Source organism: Passer montanus, unplaced genomic scaffold (assembly GCF_014805655.1).
Source record: "Passer montanus isolate IOZ18808 unplaced genomic scaffold, ASM1480565v1 scaffold1, whole genome shotgun sequence".
Classification (NCBI taxonomy): Eukaryota; Metazoa; Chordata; class Aves; order Passeriformes; family Passeridae; genus Passer; species Passer montanus.
Genome location: NW_024356504.1, coordinates 19385134 through 19400474, shown reverse-complemented (window position 1 = coordinate 19400474; position 15341 = coordinate 19385134). Strand labels below are relative to the sequence as shown.

Here is a 15341-nt window from a genome sequence, read left to right as displayed (position 1 = left end):
ACCAGACATTACTTCATGTACTTTTATTCTGTCTCACTTGCTTTTCTCTGAAGATAATAATCCAAATAATTTCAGTCTTTTGGGAATTGCCATACCCTTGATCCTACCTGTTGCTTTTTGAATCCTCTGAAGTTCCCAGTCTCTGAGATGGTTGGAGATGGCTGGACCACAGCAGTCTGCTTGAAGTTGTACCACAGATCTATATCAAGATACCGTATCTTTTTATTGTTCTTCAGCCTATTTTAGCTGTTTGCTTACTTTATCTGCACACAAAAACCAAAGCTGGGTGGCACCTGGTGGCAAAGGCTGTGATCTAGGTTACTTCTTCAAGCATTCATGGCTTATTTGTGCAAACTACTTCTAAAGACCTCTATTGACTCCACAACCCCACAGGCCATTCCAGTGGTTTGTGACCTTTGCTATTAGAAAAACAGAAAAATAGCTAACCTAAAGGGAAAAATTTATGTCTTACATACCTCCCAAGGGCAGGGAAACCAGCTTTCTTCACTTGGCTGTGTGATGTCCTCTTACATGTTTGAAGACCCACATCATGTTTCCCCTTTGGCATTCTCCTTGGGAACATGTGCATTTTGGGTCAGACCTCTTGGCATTCCTACTGACCTTTCCAACTGGGCCATATCTTTCCTGCCCAGCTGAACTCTCAGCTGTCCTTGCAGACTGAATGGGAGTGATTCCCTTGTGTCCCACGAGGTTTAAGCCAGGTCACACCTGACAGCATGATGTGCACATCAGCTGATGTCCAGCTTGTGAACAGCTGCACTGCCCTACTGAACCACCTTCTGCAATACTGCTGTCCTTTAGCACAGCCATAGACTCAGGTCTTTTCTCCATCCTTACTGAGCTGAACTCCATTGTCTTCTCCATCTTCATCCAGAGGAGGCTGGACCTGGACCTGCTTGGTACAATTTGAAAATTTACCCGTCCTCTTCCTCCTGTTGAATAGTCTGGTACAAGTCCTAATCAACTCCATTCAATGCATCCTTGTGTTTTGAAAGAAAAATCAGTCATCACTACTTTCAAGTAGCATTTAATCTGCTTGCTTTGGCCTTATGACAGGTTTCATCCAGTTCACTTCCCATTTTATGAGAAAGGCACATCAGAAAACAACTTACCAACAACTTTACCTTCTTGCCTTTCCCTGTCAAGGCCTCCCTTCTTTAGGTGTACCTTGGCCATTTGTCATTTGTAATGGATCTTAGCAGTTTGCCTTTTCTTCTAAATTCAGAGCTTCATGCAGACACAATGAACTTTGTTGGCCGTTGTGTTGTCCGTTCATCTGGCATTTTTGGAGGCCTCTGAGGTTTTGCTTAGTCCCCACTGGGGCCTAATTAACTTCATAAATTTACGGCAGCCCAGTCAGTTCAACTTCTGACAGTCACAAACAGGCTCTATGTAATTTGGAGAATGGTTAATAGCCTGTCTTGCTCCAATATACCCTTATTTTGACACAGTTTTTGAGCATAGTGCCAGAGAAAACCAGTAATGGGAGGGCAACATTACGATTTTTATTATGTTTTTACACAAAACCCAAAACTCTTCCTTTTGTTTTTATTTTATTTTATTTTATTTTATTTCTGTGTTGAGCAATTAGCTTACGGAGTTCCAATTCCAGCCTTTTAGAATCTCTCCCTGGTCTTCAAGGATCATTTGTGGTCTTCCTTCACTGCCAACTAAATTAGACATTTTACTGGCTTTCACAGACTCAGATTTCTATACTCTGCTAGCAATTCCATATATTGTTTGTTAGCTCAAACAATGTATGGAAACATCCCATTTGGCATAATGGCTTGATCTTTGTAACCCTGGGAATGTACAACTTCTTGGGCTTAAATATATGGAATTATAGAGTGGTTTGGGTAGGAAAAGACCTTAAATGTCATCTAGTTCCGAGACCCCTGCCTCTATAGACATACATATATAAATATAAATATAAATAAATAAGCTTAAATATGTGTTTTTGTGTTTGAACTTTTGTTTGGTATCAATCTCCCATCCTTGCCACTGCATCAGAGCCTGGTGTCCTACCTGCCCTGCACATCTTTCCTCTGGCTTTTAATCAGGTCAATGTTAGACTTGTAAAGAGATGTGAATCTGAATTTAAAATGCTGTTCTTGGCTTGCACAAACTCTGAGCACATGCAAGGTGGTGTGATGCAGCCTACAACAGGATAGAGTAAACCAAGAGCATTGGCACAAAGTAGGTACCAAGTAGCTGGTTACTCATCCCTGAGTAACCTCCCCACCCCGACGAGCCTTTAGCTAATGGTTCAGCTAATGCTGTCTTTCAAATTAGATCCACTATAATATTTCAAATTAAAGAACTCAGCTGCAGTGGGACAGACACATGGGAAAGATTAAGATGAATTAAGTAAGAGTGTGACATTAAATTGCAACAGTTAAAGCCCACCAAATCCCTGTGTGGATGTTCTCTCTTTTACAGATAGAATATCCCTCACTTCCTTTACATTTATTTCTGAAAAGCTTAATCCTAAAGTGTTCACACTGGGGTTTAAGGCCCTCTTGCTTTCCTATCTGCAGTTAATTCAACTTAAATGTCTTAGGTAGGCTGCCAATCTAAGTTAAGAGTAGATGGTTTCCTGCTCTACTTATAACTTGTGTTTTAAGGCAGAGAAATGGGTCCTTTAAGTTCTGTCTCGTGTCATCTGACAATTTGTGTTAGGCAAGAGCTGCATTATCATCATTTTTGTTGCTTTTTCTGTCTATTAGACATCTCAGCATGGGACATTAAACATCCTCTCTTTTAGTCTAGAGATTTATAATGCTAATTTTACAGGAATGCCAGGTGGGACCAAGCCAGACGTATTACAGATATCTGAATGTCTCGTGTCTACACAATCCCCCTCTGACTGATGCTGCCTTGCTATCTTTCTTTTTTCAGACAGGTATGTCTCTCATCAAACTTCTCTTTTTTTTTTTTTTCTGGGATTTTTGTGCTGTCTTGACCTCAAGTCTTAAAGTACTTCAGGCTGCTGTGTTATCACAAAATAAATGACTGAGTCAGGCCAGGCATGTTTGTGACATTAGAAACTAATCTGATTTGAAGAATTCTTCATGGCTCAGGTGGAAGTGGAACATTGCTCTCCTGCAAACAGAAAAGATTCTGGGAATAAGGAAAAGATCTGGGTGACTTGCATGCACCCTCTAACCAATATTGACCGTAAGGAATTATTTTTGTTTGCAAACACCAGATGCCCAGGTGTTCTGAGCCATTGCATGCCACCACATTTCCGTGCATCAGTAATGTCAGGACGAGCACACTGTGCCACTCTGTGGCATTGTCATTGATTCCTGATCTGCCAGCAATATAGGGCAAGGCAGACTATTGTCAGGCTTATGTGGGATCATGAATTGAAAGCTTGCTATAAAAAACATTAAATAATTAAAACACAAATTCCACCAGGGATGCTGAAATGAAGAGAAGCAATTTACAGTCAATGTGAGTGGATGCTCAGACAATGGACTCATTACATTTCTGCATTGAATATGTGTGCTAGTTAAAGCCCTGGTGAAATATTCCAATTGAAAAAATGGATGGAAAGTGATTTTCTAGCTTTCAGTAGCAACTGTTCCCTGATTGAATCCACTGCTGAAATGTCAGGCATTCACCAAGGCATTTCTAAAGCACCATGCATTCTGTCACTGACACATACTGGCTACCAACCAGTGACCTTTGTGGACAAGGAAGGAGGGGAGGAGAGAAAGTGAAGAAGAATAATGGGAGTGGGGTGCAGAGAACACACCTGTAATCTCTGAAAGTCAAGTTACTCTCATCTTCCACCAAAGCTGTGAACTTCTACTGTTTGATGAGTCCACAAGTACAAAAAAGGTGGGTTTAGCATTGTTTGGGAAGATGAATTGTGTCTGTCCACACCCTAACACCTCACACTTTCTCTTGGATTTACCTTGGATTAGAACTTTCTGTTTGCAAATACCTTCTTTTGAGAACATGAAATGTTTTTCAAGCAGTGCTGTCTGTATGTAAACTACTGACATGAACTCTTCACTGATCCTCTTCAGTCTGTTTTTTCAAGACTTAGCATCATTATAAAACAGTCAGTAAAAACACTGATTGCTGAAGTGCAGATTGTTTTGCACATTTCCTTTGGCCTGATCCTGTAACCACAAACAGACATAAACAGTCCAACAGATCTTTATTTTTTTGCTCAAGTGAAGCCAACCGTATGTGTTGGAAGGAATGAGACTGTTAACAGTGAGTTGTGACATCTGCAGGGGCAAGGGGACAAGATGGAAATGCTGTATCCTTGTTTTACATGACAAAGGACAGAGAAGCAGCAGGGAACTTCAGCCTGGACAGAGTCGGACCGGTCACACCACTGGACTCATTCCTAAGGCACAGCAAACAGGGGATGTGGGTGGGTGAAAAGAAGCTGCACTTGATGTTTGTTGTTTTACCTGTCTGTGGTCTACATGATAAGCTGTAGGCCACCCTAACAGTATTTTCAAACAAACAAAAATAAATTTTTGAAAAATGGGAAGGGGAATTATAAAGAGTTACAAGGATAAAGCAAGACCTGGAGAACAGAGTTAAAAAGCTTGATACACAGTCCTTAAACCTGATAGCTAATAATTAGAAGCTCAGGCTTGATGAATGCAGACAAATACAAAGGCATAAATTTGAGAGCAATGCTATGAGGCCAGCTTAAAAGTCCACATAACTGGTGGACTTCTCTCTCAAATTCCCAGACTTGATCTCTCCAGGTCAACAGCTACTTCAGTAGAAGTCACTGGCTTGATGCATAAATTTCTGAATTAATTCCTTGAGTTTTTCTTGCAGGAGGTCCAAATGTGTTGGTTCTGCTTGATGTGTGCAGTTACTTCTGAAGCTGCTTCCTGGTTAAGACCTTTTAACACACATGTATTCCCCAGTGATTCCCCAAAGCCACTTTTTAATACATAAACTACTTGTGCTTCCTATTTTTTTTTTTTGTTTCTAGATTTATACAGAAAAGAGAAGAAAATAAAAAATAAAAGGAAGGAGGGTGAAGTGCTTTTTACTTTCCAGTATTTAGCCCTCTTAAAACTGAAGGGTACTGTGCTCCGTGCTGCATACACATTGCCTTTTAGAGGGTTTCTCATAGGTGGGAAACTCTTGGAATTCAGAAGGGAGAGGAAAGACTATATTAAAGACTATTAATTATTTTACCCAGGGAAAAGCAGAGTTTTTCTGCTATTTACAGAGCAGTGTAAGGAAAAAAATATAGGTCAAAATGCAAATGCTTCTTTAAGCTTCTCAAGCTACTGAGTTTATATATTTCTATTTTGCAATGTGAAAATACTGATATTAATAAATAAACAGCACAGTATTAAATATGTGTCCAAACATATGAATGAACAATATGAACATCTGTACCACAGCTGGGTGACTTGGTGAGGAAGTGCCATCATTTGAAAATATGTGAGGGAGAGGTCCAGGGGCTGATGTGTCCCTTCACCACTCTGCCCTGGTGCAGGGGACTTCCAGATGAACAAAGCACTGTAAGATTCTTACTGAACTTGACAATTTATACGTGCTTAATTCCTCTTAGTACCACAGCTGGGTGACTTGGTGAGGAAGTGCCATCATTTGAAAATATGTGAGGGAGAGGTCCAGGGGCTGATGTGTCCCTTCACCACTCTGCCCTGGTGCAGGGGACTTCCAGATGAAAAAAGCACTGTAGGTTCTTACTGAACTTGACAATTTATATGTGCTTAATTCCTCTTGAAACAACACAAAAACCTGCACCCTAACCCAAACTGTCATTTGAAAATTGGAACATGTCTTGATTAAGGTTATAGAAGAATGATAAGAGAGTAATGAACAGCACTCAAATATGCTGAGTCTTACTATTTTGCATTAAATACAAGGCAGTCTTTCTTCTTCGTGTTACACTGTTAATTGCCAAACAGATATTTTGAAAAGCAGGTTCCAATTGATGTGTCCTTGGAGAAAGACTTCTGCTCACCCTGCAGAAAGCTTTAATTCCTCAGTGTGTTTTAAAATAAGGTTTTAGTGCTGAGCTTTCTGACTCAGACTTAATGCAATTCAAAAGATATTTTTTTTTGACAGGGAAAAATGAGTAAAGTCACCAAGTTAACTGTCTTTGAAGGAAAAAAAAAATCAAAGCTGAACAAATGTATGTCTTCCCTCAGTTTCTAAAACTCTTTGAAAATGAAAGTTTCCCATTTTATTCAATAAGCAGGTTAATGACACTTCTTGTATTTGTGTAAAATTGTTGAGGACTGCATGGAATGTAGCTACATTTTATTAACCCCTTCCTCTGCTCATAGAGATGGAGTACTCGACACCATCATTTTGAAATGCACATATTGCAAAAAGTCAGGGCAGCCCTTCTTCAGGGTCTGGTGCCATTAACACTCTCTTCTTAATGCAATTTCTTGCACTGTAACTTGATGGCACAACCTCTGACCTGCGCGAGGGTGCAGAACCTTATTAATGCACCTGGCTGAAGGAACTCGAAACCCTACAGTCCAGCTGACTCACCAGGCAGATGCTTCTCACCTCTCACAGCACCTGAGTGAAGGACACAAGCCTCATCACGGAGACAGGGTGATCCTGTAGGACAGCCTGGGAATAACTAAGCTTGTAGCAAAAAGCTTTGGGCTTCTGCTGATTGAATGAGTCACAGAGCTAAGCCCAGCGAAGCTGGTAAATTTTACCCAACAGAGCTTATGCAGATCTTGGCTTCAATCCAGCAGAGCACTTAAGCACATGCTTAATTATACGCAAATGACACAGAGCAATTGAGGTACGCACGTGTTTAAGTGCGTTGCTGGGTGAAAGACTTTATTTAGAGAAACGTGGAAAAGTTGGTAACCCCTGGAAGAGGTGAAGCTGAGAGGTGCAAGTGACACCGTGCCACAGCCCAGGCTGCAGAGGTGCAGCCAGTCTGGGTGGAGAGCTAGTCCAGGGACGGCGTTGGGTTTTAAGATTTGGCCTCTAGCAGTTCCCCAAATAATTTATTGTGCAGGGTCATGGCGAACATCACGATAATGGAGATTACAGCGCAGAAAACTCATGGTGGGACTTTCAGACGGATCTGGAGGCCCTGAGAGCCCGAGGGACACCGTGTGTGCAGTGGCACTGTCAGTCTGCGGTGGGGCCTCACCCCAGGGAAGCACCACCAGTGGGGAACCAGATCAGGCTTTGCTCCTCTCCACTGAGGGTGGCAGAGCCCCGGAACAGGCTGCCCAGGGCGGCCGTGGAATCTCCCTCTTCGGGGACATTCCAAACCCACCTGGACGCGTTCCCGTGTCACCTGCTCCAGCCGGCCCTGCCCGGGGGGAGTCGGTCGGGATGATCTCCAGGGGTCCCTTCCAACCACAGCACTTCTGTAGCAGCTGAGCCTTCTCCCGTGGCGGCCGCTCCGGCCTCCTCTGCCCCGGGCGGCCCTGCTGCGCTTTAAGCGGCCGCCCGGGCACCGAGGGGCTCGGGGGCCGCCCCCGCCGGGGCCGATGCCCGAAGGGTCTCTCCCGCCCCGCCTCCGCCCGGGGCCGGCGCGGGCAGCGCTCCCACGGCCGCGGCGGCCTCCTGACCCGCGCGTAACCCGGCACCGCCCGCCCCGGCAGCCGCCGCAGCCCCGGCGCGGCTCCAGGCTCCCGGCTCCCGGCTCGCTTCCCCATCGCCGTCATCCCCATCCTCCTCCTCCTCCTCCCGTCCCGCCGGTCCTCCGGGCGCGTTTCCCGTGGTGCAGCGCGCGCGCGGCGCTCTGGCCGGGTGTCGCTGTCACCGCCCGCGGACGCTCGGCGGAGCAGCAGGAAAGCGCCGCCGCGCCCCGGCCCGGCCCGGCCCGGCCGCCTTCTCCTCGCAGCTCTGCGGCCGGTAAGTGCCGGCGGGAGCGAGCCGGGGCCGGTCGGGGCCGTTCGGTGCGCGGAGGGAGGGCGGGAGGAGGAGGAGGACAGGGAGGGGAAGGAGGGAAGGAAGGGAAGGGGGGGCCGCGGCGCGCTGCGTCCCGCATGGGCCGCGCTTGGCCCCGGCGCGGAGAGGCCGGCGGGGAGCCGGGGATGAAGAGGCGGCGGGCGCCCTCCGCCCGCTGCTCCCGCTGCTCCCGCTCCGTCCGCTCCCCGGCCGGGAGCCGCGGGGCCGCGCAGGCCGCACCGGGGCGGCGGGGATGGGGCCAGCGGGGCTGCCTGACAGACGGACAAAGAGCTGACGGACGGACGGACGGACAGCGCGTCCCGCCGGCCCCGTCCTGCCGGGCCGTATCCTCCCGCTGCCCTCCTCTCCATTGTTCCCGGTGTAAGATAGGTGAAGCGTGCCGACCTGCGAACAGTCATTTCGTTTGGTTTTATTTCTGCATAACCTTCTCAGAGTCTCCTCTCAGCTGCTCGGAGGAAGCTTTTGCACGGCACCTCTTTTCCCCAGCGCCGGGAGCTGCTAACAAGTGCCAGGCTGGAAGTGGCTTGGGAGAGCAGGGGGGACCAGTAGGAGTTGAAGAGAAATTAGTTGGGCTTCAAACACTTTCACTCATCAACATCATTCCTCCCCCGATTCCTGCCAAACCTCAGCTGGGGTGAGTGCAGCAACGTCTGCATTAAGCTGGCTCATGGAAAGGGAAGACATTTATGTTGCAAACATAATCATAAATGCAAACATAAATCATCTCTCTGATCACTTTGTTTTTGTAAACTGTTTAGGGCAGCTGTGAGAGATTTTGCAGAATGATTTTAAAAAAAAAGTGGATGTGTGGAATCCAGTGATCACAACTTTAGTCTTGCTTTGAAAGTCTGCTTGGAGCATGACCTATCTCTGTCTGCATACACGTGACATTCTGGTCCAAGAAGTTGTAGATGGGAGAGATGCCAGTCCTGATGAGCAGCATCTTTGCCACTGGACAGGACAAATGACAGAGGACTGTGTTTTTTCTTTTGAATAGGATCTCAGTTGCTTGTTTATTTCTGTGCTTATTTGCAAATGTCAGTAGTACTTTACAAGCTTGCCAGGAATATATACATGGGCCCACCCATCATGCTTCAACATTTTGGAGTGCCCATATCCAATTTCGTTATTGTAAGTGGTATAAATTTTGTAGCCATTCTCCATGATGTTGGTCAATATGCCTTGTGAATGGAAGAAGTAGAAAAAGTGTACTACCCTGCATCAATTTTTGCAGGTGTTCTTATCCTGTTTTCTCAAATTCAGTCCAGATAAACCAGTGGCCTGATTGAGACTTACCATCTATCCTGCTGTGTGGAAAGTTTGCATACCTTCAGGCCATGTTGGTTTTTCGGTGTTCCCTTGCAGTGTTTGGGTTTGTGCATTGTCCAGTGACAGCTGTCATCTGCAGGAGTTGTGGCTGCACCGGATGTTCTGGAGCATGTGAGGCCTGCTTTCCTGTGCATCTCGTGGGATCTGCAGCCTCTTGGTACAGACACATTCACAGGAGAGACCAGCAAAGCCTGCTCTTGCTGCAGTAATTTAGGAAAACAAAATTCAATTTCAGTTGCAGTTTCCTGAAAACTCTTGTCATGGCCTTTCCTCATGAATATGCAACTGAATGTATGTGTGTGTTCAGTTTCCAAAAGTGTTTTCTTTATATTTTTGCTGGATGTCTGCATGCCCCTCTTCTTCAAGCATACCTGTACTTAAATCAGTGAGCTGGTATAAATGAAGAAAGCTGAAAAAGATGAGGATGATCTCTTGCATTTAGACTGCTGTGTGCATGTGTCCTTCTGTCTTTGCTCCTCAGGCTGAGACCTGGGAGCACAGATGTGTATGTAACCTATGCTTCTGTTACTCTGTCCTGTCCATGTGTGCTTCATGCCTACTGTATTGCAAACATATTTTGTTTATGGAAAAATCCCTAATACTATGGATCATGAGATCAAACTGTTAAGTGGGTAAGTAGCTAATTGAACAACCACAGTGACTTTAAAAAAGGGAGAAGAATTATTCAGAATGTGAAAAGTTATTTTGCAGGCTGAATTGTTCACCTGAAGGAATATATGCTTTGGGAGTATTGTTATGTAGTTTTTCAAATGGTGGTTTTCCCTCTGAGTGTGTACAAGTTTATTTGTATGAGGATTTGAAGCACTGTGGAGCGTGGAGATGTTCTAAATACAGTTGGTGTAAAACCATTGAGGTTGGAAGTTCGTACTTCCCTCTGAGAGTTTCTGTGTACCAGTAATGTTAGAGTTGAACTGTCAGAATGCTAATAATATATTACTCTAGTGAAATATGGTGATGGTTCATCTTAAAGAGTTTATCTCACTTCTAGATATGTTCTTTGCACCACAGGTTCAGTAATATAGACTTGCAAATAGTGGAGCTCAGGGTATCAGTTGTTAGTAGATGGATTTAGGTTAAACATTTAAAAATGTACTAATGGGGAGGAAGTGTTTGTATTCTAGTAATTTGGGGGGAAACATGGTGGGTTTGGTTTTTGTGTCTGCTGCAAGACATTTGTGATTTTTTTGTGACTGGAATTTCTGCAGTTCTTCTCCAGTGAGGATTGCTGTGTGGGCTCTTACAAATGGAGACCTGTCTGTAGGGAGCAGCTTGATGGAGTGGGCCTTAATCTATCAAAACCCCTTTAAGTGTTTAGCATAATTTGGGATTAAGTTTGATTTAATTTTGGCTCTAATATAAAATACATTTTTCTCTGTGAAATAGCAGAAGTTAAATAAGAAATAGTAGCACTGGTAATGTCTTTTATAAATTAAGATACTGCTGTTACCCTGAATATGGAATGAAGCATCCAGTTTTCTTGTCCAAACTTAACATGTCTTCTGTGTTAAATGAATGGCACAAGCATTGAAAAGTAAGCACCAGTGGAAATATTTTTTTACTTTGAAGGCTCTTAAATGGATCTAACAGAGAAATAGATAGGTTTTATTTAAAATAAGTACTTCCTCTGCCTTTGCCTGGCAGTTTAATGATAGCTGCCTTTCAAACCAGCATCATTTATGATGAAATAGATTCAGGCCTTCAGCTTGCAGTCTGATCTGCATAACTGAGTGTTTAAAGACAAAAGTGGTCCCAGAAAGGTTTCATGGATGTAACCAGACATGGGTGTCTGCTTCTGTCAGGTTGCAGGGCTTATGTAAATGATCAGTACTGTGATTAAGTTGCACTTTAATTAGTTTAGGTTTTTTTGAAAGAAGTACTTTTGGGAAAATTATATTTCTTGCAGTACTGAGATTCATGCATTTTTTCCTTTTTTCAGTTCTGTAAATTGGTATCTGTGCAGAAACCCTTGTACTAGTATTGAGTTAAAAGTACAAACTTATTGTTTTTTAACAGCTGAGACATAGCTATTGACAGGACGTGTCAGCAAACCACAGCCATTGGCTATAATATGTAGTTATATGCCAAGCACAAATTTCTGTCTAACAAAGGAAAATCCATTCAGATTTTCATGAGATTTATTTTCATTTGCACAAATGCTGTTAGTTACTTTATTTCAGTACTTTCCAGTGAAGTTAAATACACAACCCCATCTGTTTAGCTCATTAGCTGGTTCTTTATATACATTTTAAATATACATTTTTTAATCTGCATAGAACAGAATGTTTTCTACATCAGCAGTAATTCCATAAACTACACAAGTGATAAAATTTAAAACTATTTAACTTACAATTTATTGTACAAATTAAAATACAATAACATATGTGAGTATTCAAATATTATATGTGATTAAATTATCTTCCCCTGACTCCATATAGAGATATTTTTTGTATGTCATTCATCATGTTGGATAAAATACTTGGAAAAAACCTGTAATATGTTCTCACAAAACTTGATCATAAGTGTGTCCCAAGGGGAAATTCACTGTCTTTTAGAAAGACTGTGCAATCCACAACATGCAGAAGGGTTAGAGTCTCCTGATAACTTCTTTCACACTCTTAGAATGTTATTTTGGGAGATAATATAGAAGCTGGTACTGCTTTTGCTCCAAAATAATTTTAATATACTCTTAGGATATTATCAGTGTGTTAGTGTATTCCAGGCTATGATATCAGGGGGTAGCACTGTGAATACTGTAATGTAGTTAATGTATTACTAGGTTATATTATTTTATTATTTCATTGCACTTCTGAAACCAGCAAGCCATAGCTCAATAACAGCATGTGTATTGGCCTGATCCTGGAACTGATACACTCTGCTGGCATATTAGTATCACAGTATCTGCATCTTGTCACGGTATGTGCAGAAAATCTTAAGACAGTGCTGTCTAATTCTTCCCTTATGACTAGGATGACATTTTTATAAGCGCAGAATTAAACAGTCTGATGATAAAATGAAATCTGTGTGGGAAGAAGTTCCAACCTGCAAACAGCAGTAGACTATAATTCATGAACAGCCTATCAAATATAAACTGTCTAGATCTCTTGCACTGGAAAAAACCCAAAAAATCCAACATAAAAACCAAAACCAAAAATCAAGGTGCCTGTAAAATGTCCATAAATCAATTTCTTGATATAACATGTGATATTACTCATGTGTAAGGCTGTTGTGATATCTGTGTGAGTTCAGCTATGTGACTGATAGAGCCTTCTGCTCTAAAATAGTTTCAAATGGCAGCTGCATCTGCAAGGTTAAAAGATACCCATTCATAAAAACTTGTACAACTGTCTTAAATGTTTTTGTAATAATCTCCCATAAAGGCTCTATTAACTTTTGTTACTTATGCACCCCACCATGCATATAAAAGACTTCATTAGAGAGGTTTACAATGCCAGTAACATCATGACCAGGTCATGTTACCTTAGTGCAAGAGGTGAAGTGAGAAATATTGATGCTGTGCAGATGTGTCATAGTCATATGATCACTAGCAGTATTTAAGGAAAGGGAAAACCCAACTTTTAACATTCTCTGAATATTAACTGCTATGTGATTGCCCTGAAAATTTATCAGATTTTTCTTTTTCTGTTGCATTTGAATCAAGGAAATGGTGATAATGCTCCTAAAAAGTGTGTGTGCATGCAGATGTATGTGCAAGACTCTAGTAGCATGTATTTATGGTGCCTAAAGCTCTAGTCCTGGAGAATGAGAATCTTCATCATAAAGTGAAGTTTATTTTGCCAAACAAGAAGCAGTGTGTTTTAGTGCCTGGGATGTCACTGGGAAGGGGCAAAGCAAGGAAGCAGTTTCGAAATACACTGGGTTCCTGCAGGTTTCCGTGGGCACTGAAAACTCTCCAGGCTTGCTTTCAACAAGTGATCTTTAGAATTGCACTGCAGACATTCTTCAGTTTTGTAAAGGCAGGGAAGAGGAAGCAAAGTGAGTATGTAAGCCAAGAAATATATTTATTTCTCAGGATCCATGGGTGATTTTTTTAGTCTGTAGGCATTATAACAGTCAGAATTTCCAGATTCAGTGGATGATTTCAGAGTGTCTCAAATAGGAGTACTCTGAAGGAAATTATCATCTCCTGAGGCATGATTCTTCTCTGGTTTTGACCACATGCATGCAGTTGTTTCTAACATAGGTCACTGTTACGTGTCAGTCTCTATCAAATAAATTATATGTGAGATGAATGACAATTGCCAGGCTTTTAAGTTGGGTCATTTATAGCACTGAGCAGTTCTTGATGCAACAGTAACTATATACATAAATTTAAGACATGTTCTCTTTTGTGTCTGTAAAGTTTCTTTTAACAAAGAAGTTCTTCATGATAGATTGGTAAACTCAACCAACTCCTTTTTGCCAGAGTAGTCTTGCACTGCTTACTTTGAAGAAAGTTTTTCTATTGACCACTGTAGATCAACTGGAGAAGGAGGTGGTTAATCTTCAGGGTACCAACATGTGATACAATTATTTTACCAAAATCACTTGCAGATTTTCCAGACATGCCCATGAAATATTGGTTCTCAACTTCTGTTTTGACCTTATAACTGGTTTTCTTGAAAATGAAGTCTAGTGTGAAGGTGCCCTGAGTGAATATTGCTTTAACAATATCAAATAAAAATGAATCTTTCATATGGGAAAGACTGCTGTCATCCTTCAAGGAGGAAAGCTTTATTAGGCTGTGGTTCTCAGGAGCTTCCTCTGTCACTGGTGAATCTGACAGTTATATTTTGTGATGAGTTTTTGTCTGAGTCAGCAAAAAGATGTCAAAGTTATGTGATTGTGTTCTGAGGAGCAGGAAAGCTTGTATTGTTATGGGGTATAATGAAGTAAGGAAAAGCTGCTTGACTTTAGTGTTGTTTTTTCCTGGTAGAGATGATGAAGTTGTCTTTTTAAATGACTTGTAGAAAAGAATTTTTATTTGTATTTGAAATTTGTTTTTTTTGATCACCAATGATAAAATTAAGTTACTGAGAGGGAAATTAAAGTAGAGTTTATAGAAGAGGAGCACACAGAGGATGATCATCCAGTTGTCACAGTATTTTGCTGGAAGATGTGAAGTAGGTGGCAATTTGTAGACAAAACCAGTGGGCTTGTTGTCTGAATCTGACAGTTAAAAGTAGATCATGCAAACCAGGCATGTTCAGCTGGTGCCTGTTAGGAATCACAGTGTTACATACACTACATTGGATCCAATGTAGTGCAGCTTTAACTGAGAGTTTACTGTCACTTTCCAAGGAACAGAGATGTAAAAGGACAAACTGACAGAAAACTTAATCTGTCAATTCTTTGCATGATCTTGTGTTTTACTGTCTAGTGTGCCTTTATGTCACCCCTGGATTACATTCCTTGTAGGTCACAGGACAGGCAGGGGGCTTTCTGCTGTTGTGATGGTGATGAGAGTGTGGCTGTATGTGCAGAAAAAATGGAATCTGTTGTAGTTACATCTTATGTGCATAAAATTTGCTGTAACTTTAGGCAGCTCTTCATTTCCAACATCTGGTTGGACACAAGTTCAGCAGAGAAGTCTTGGCTCTGGTGCTTCTGTCTTGGGTACTTAGACAAACAGTGTTAGGACAAGGGGTAATGAACTGAAACAGGGTATGTTTAGAGTAGCTATTAGGAAGAAATTTTGGCTGTGAGAGTGGTGAGACACTGGAAGAGGTTGCCCAGAGAAGCTGTGGATGCCCCATTCCTGTCAGTATTCAAGGCCAGGCTGCATGGGGCCCTGAGCAACCTGGTCTAGTGGAAGGTGTGCCTGCCCTGGCAGAGGGTTTGGATCTAGGTGATCTTTAAGGTCCCCACTGAGCCAAACCATTCTAGGATTCTGTTACAAATTGTTGTCCTGTTACCTGTGGAACACATCTTTGCATTGAGGGAACCTGGGTGAGTGCAGCTGCATCAGTGTGAGACTCTCAGCATGGATGGATGAGGAACCAGTGTCTGGAAAGCAGTCCATAAAGGCAGAATATGCTGAATTTTTCTTTCATCCA

At 42.5% G+C, this 15341-nt stretch overlaps 2 protein-coding genes across 7 annotated transcripts in view; one reads left to right on the top strand and one right to left on the bottom strand.

Annotated features, from left to right (window-relative positions):
* Positions 1-4208: 4208 nt before the first annotated feature.
* LOC120496426 (proline-rich proteoglycan 2-like) lies at positions 4209-7729 on the bottom strand. Of its 3 annotated transcripts, none has more exons than XM_039696874.1 (2): positions 7298-7729; positions 4209-4387 (listed from the first exon to the last, which is right to left on the bottom strand). In XM_039696874.1, the coding sequence occupies exons 1-2, from the start codon at positions 7695-7697 to the stop codon at positions 4368-4370; spliced, it is 420 nt and encodes a 139-aa protein (XP_039552808.1). In that variant the 5' UTR covers positions 7698-7729; the 3' UTR covers positions 4209-4367. The 3 variants fall into 3 exon arrangements, with proteins under 3 accessions (XP_039552808.1, XP_039552818.1, XP_039552800.1); XM_039696884.1 differs by lacking the exon at positions 4209-4387 and adding an exon at positions 6423-7151; XM_039696866.1 differs by lacking the exon at positions 4209-4387 and adding an exon at positions 6423-7108.
* A 117-nt stretch (positions 7730-7846) lies between these two features.
* Positions 7847-15341, top strand: part of ZNF148 (zinc finger protein 148) — a 41943-nt gene continuing 34448 nt past the window's right edge. The window contains exon 1 of one of the 4 annotated variants that reach the window (XM_039728958.1): positions 7847-7881. The gene's annotated coding sequence lies outside the window, so the exon portion shown is untranslated. Of the gene's footprint in view, positions 7882-8021; positions 8573-15341 lie in introns of those variants that run through there. The other 3 variants (XM_039728873.1, XM_039729124.1, XM_039729211.1) reach the window with 3 other exon arrangements.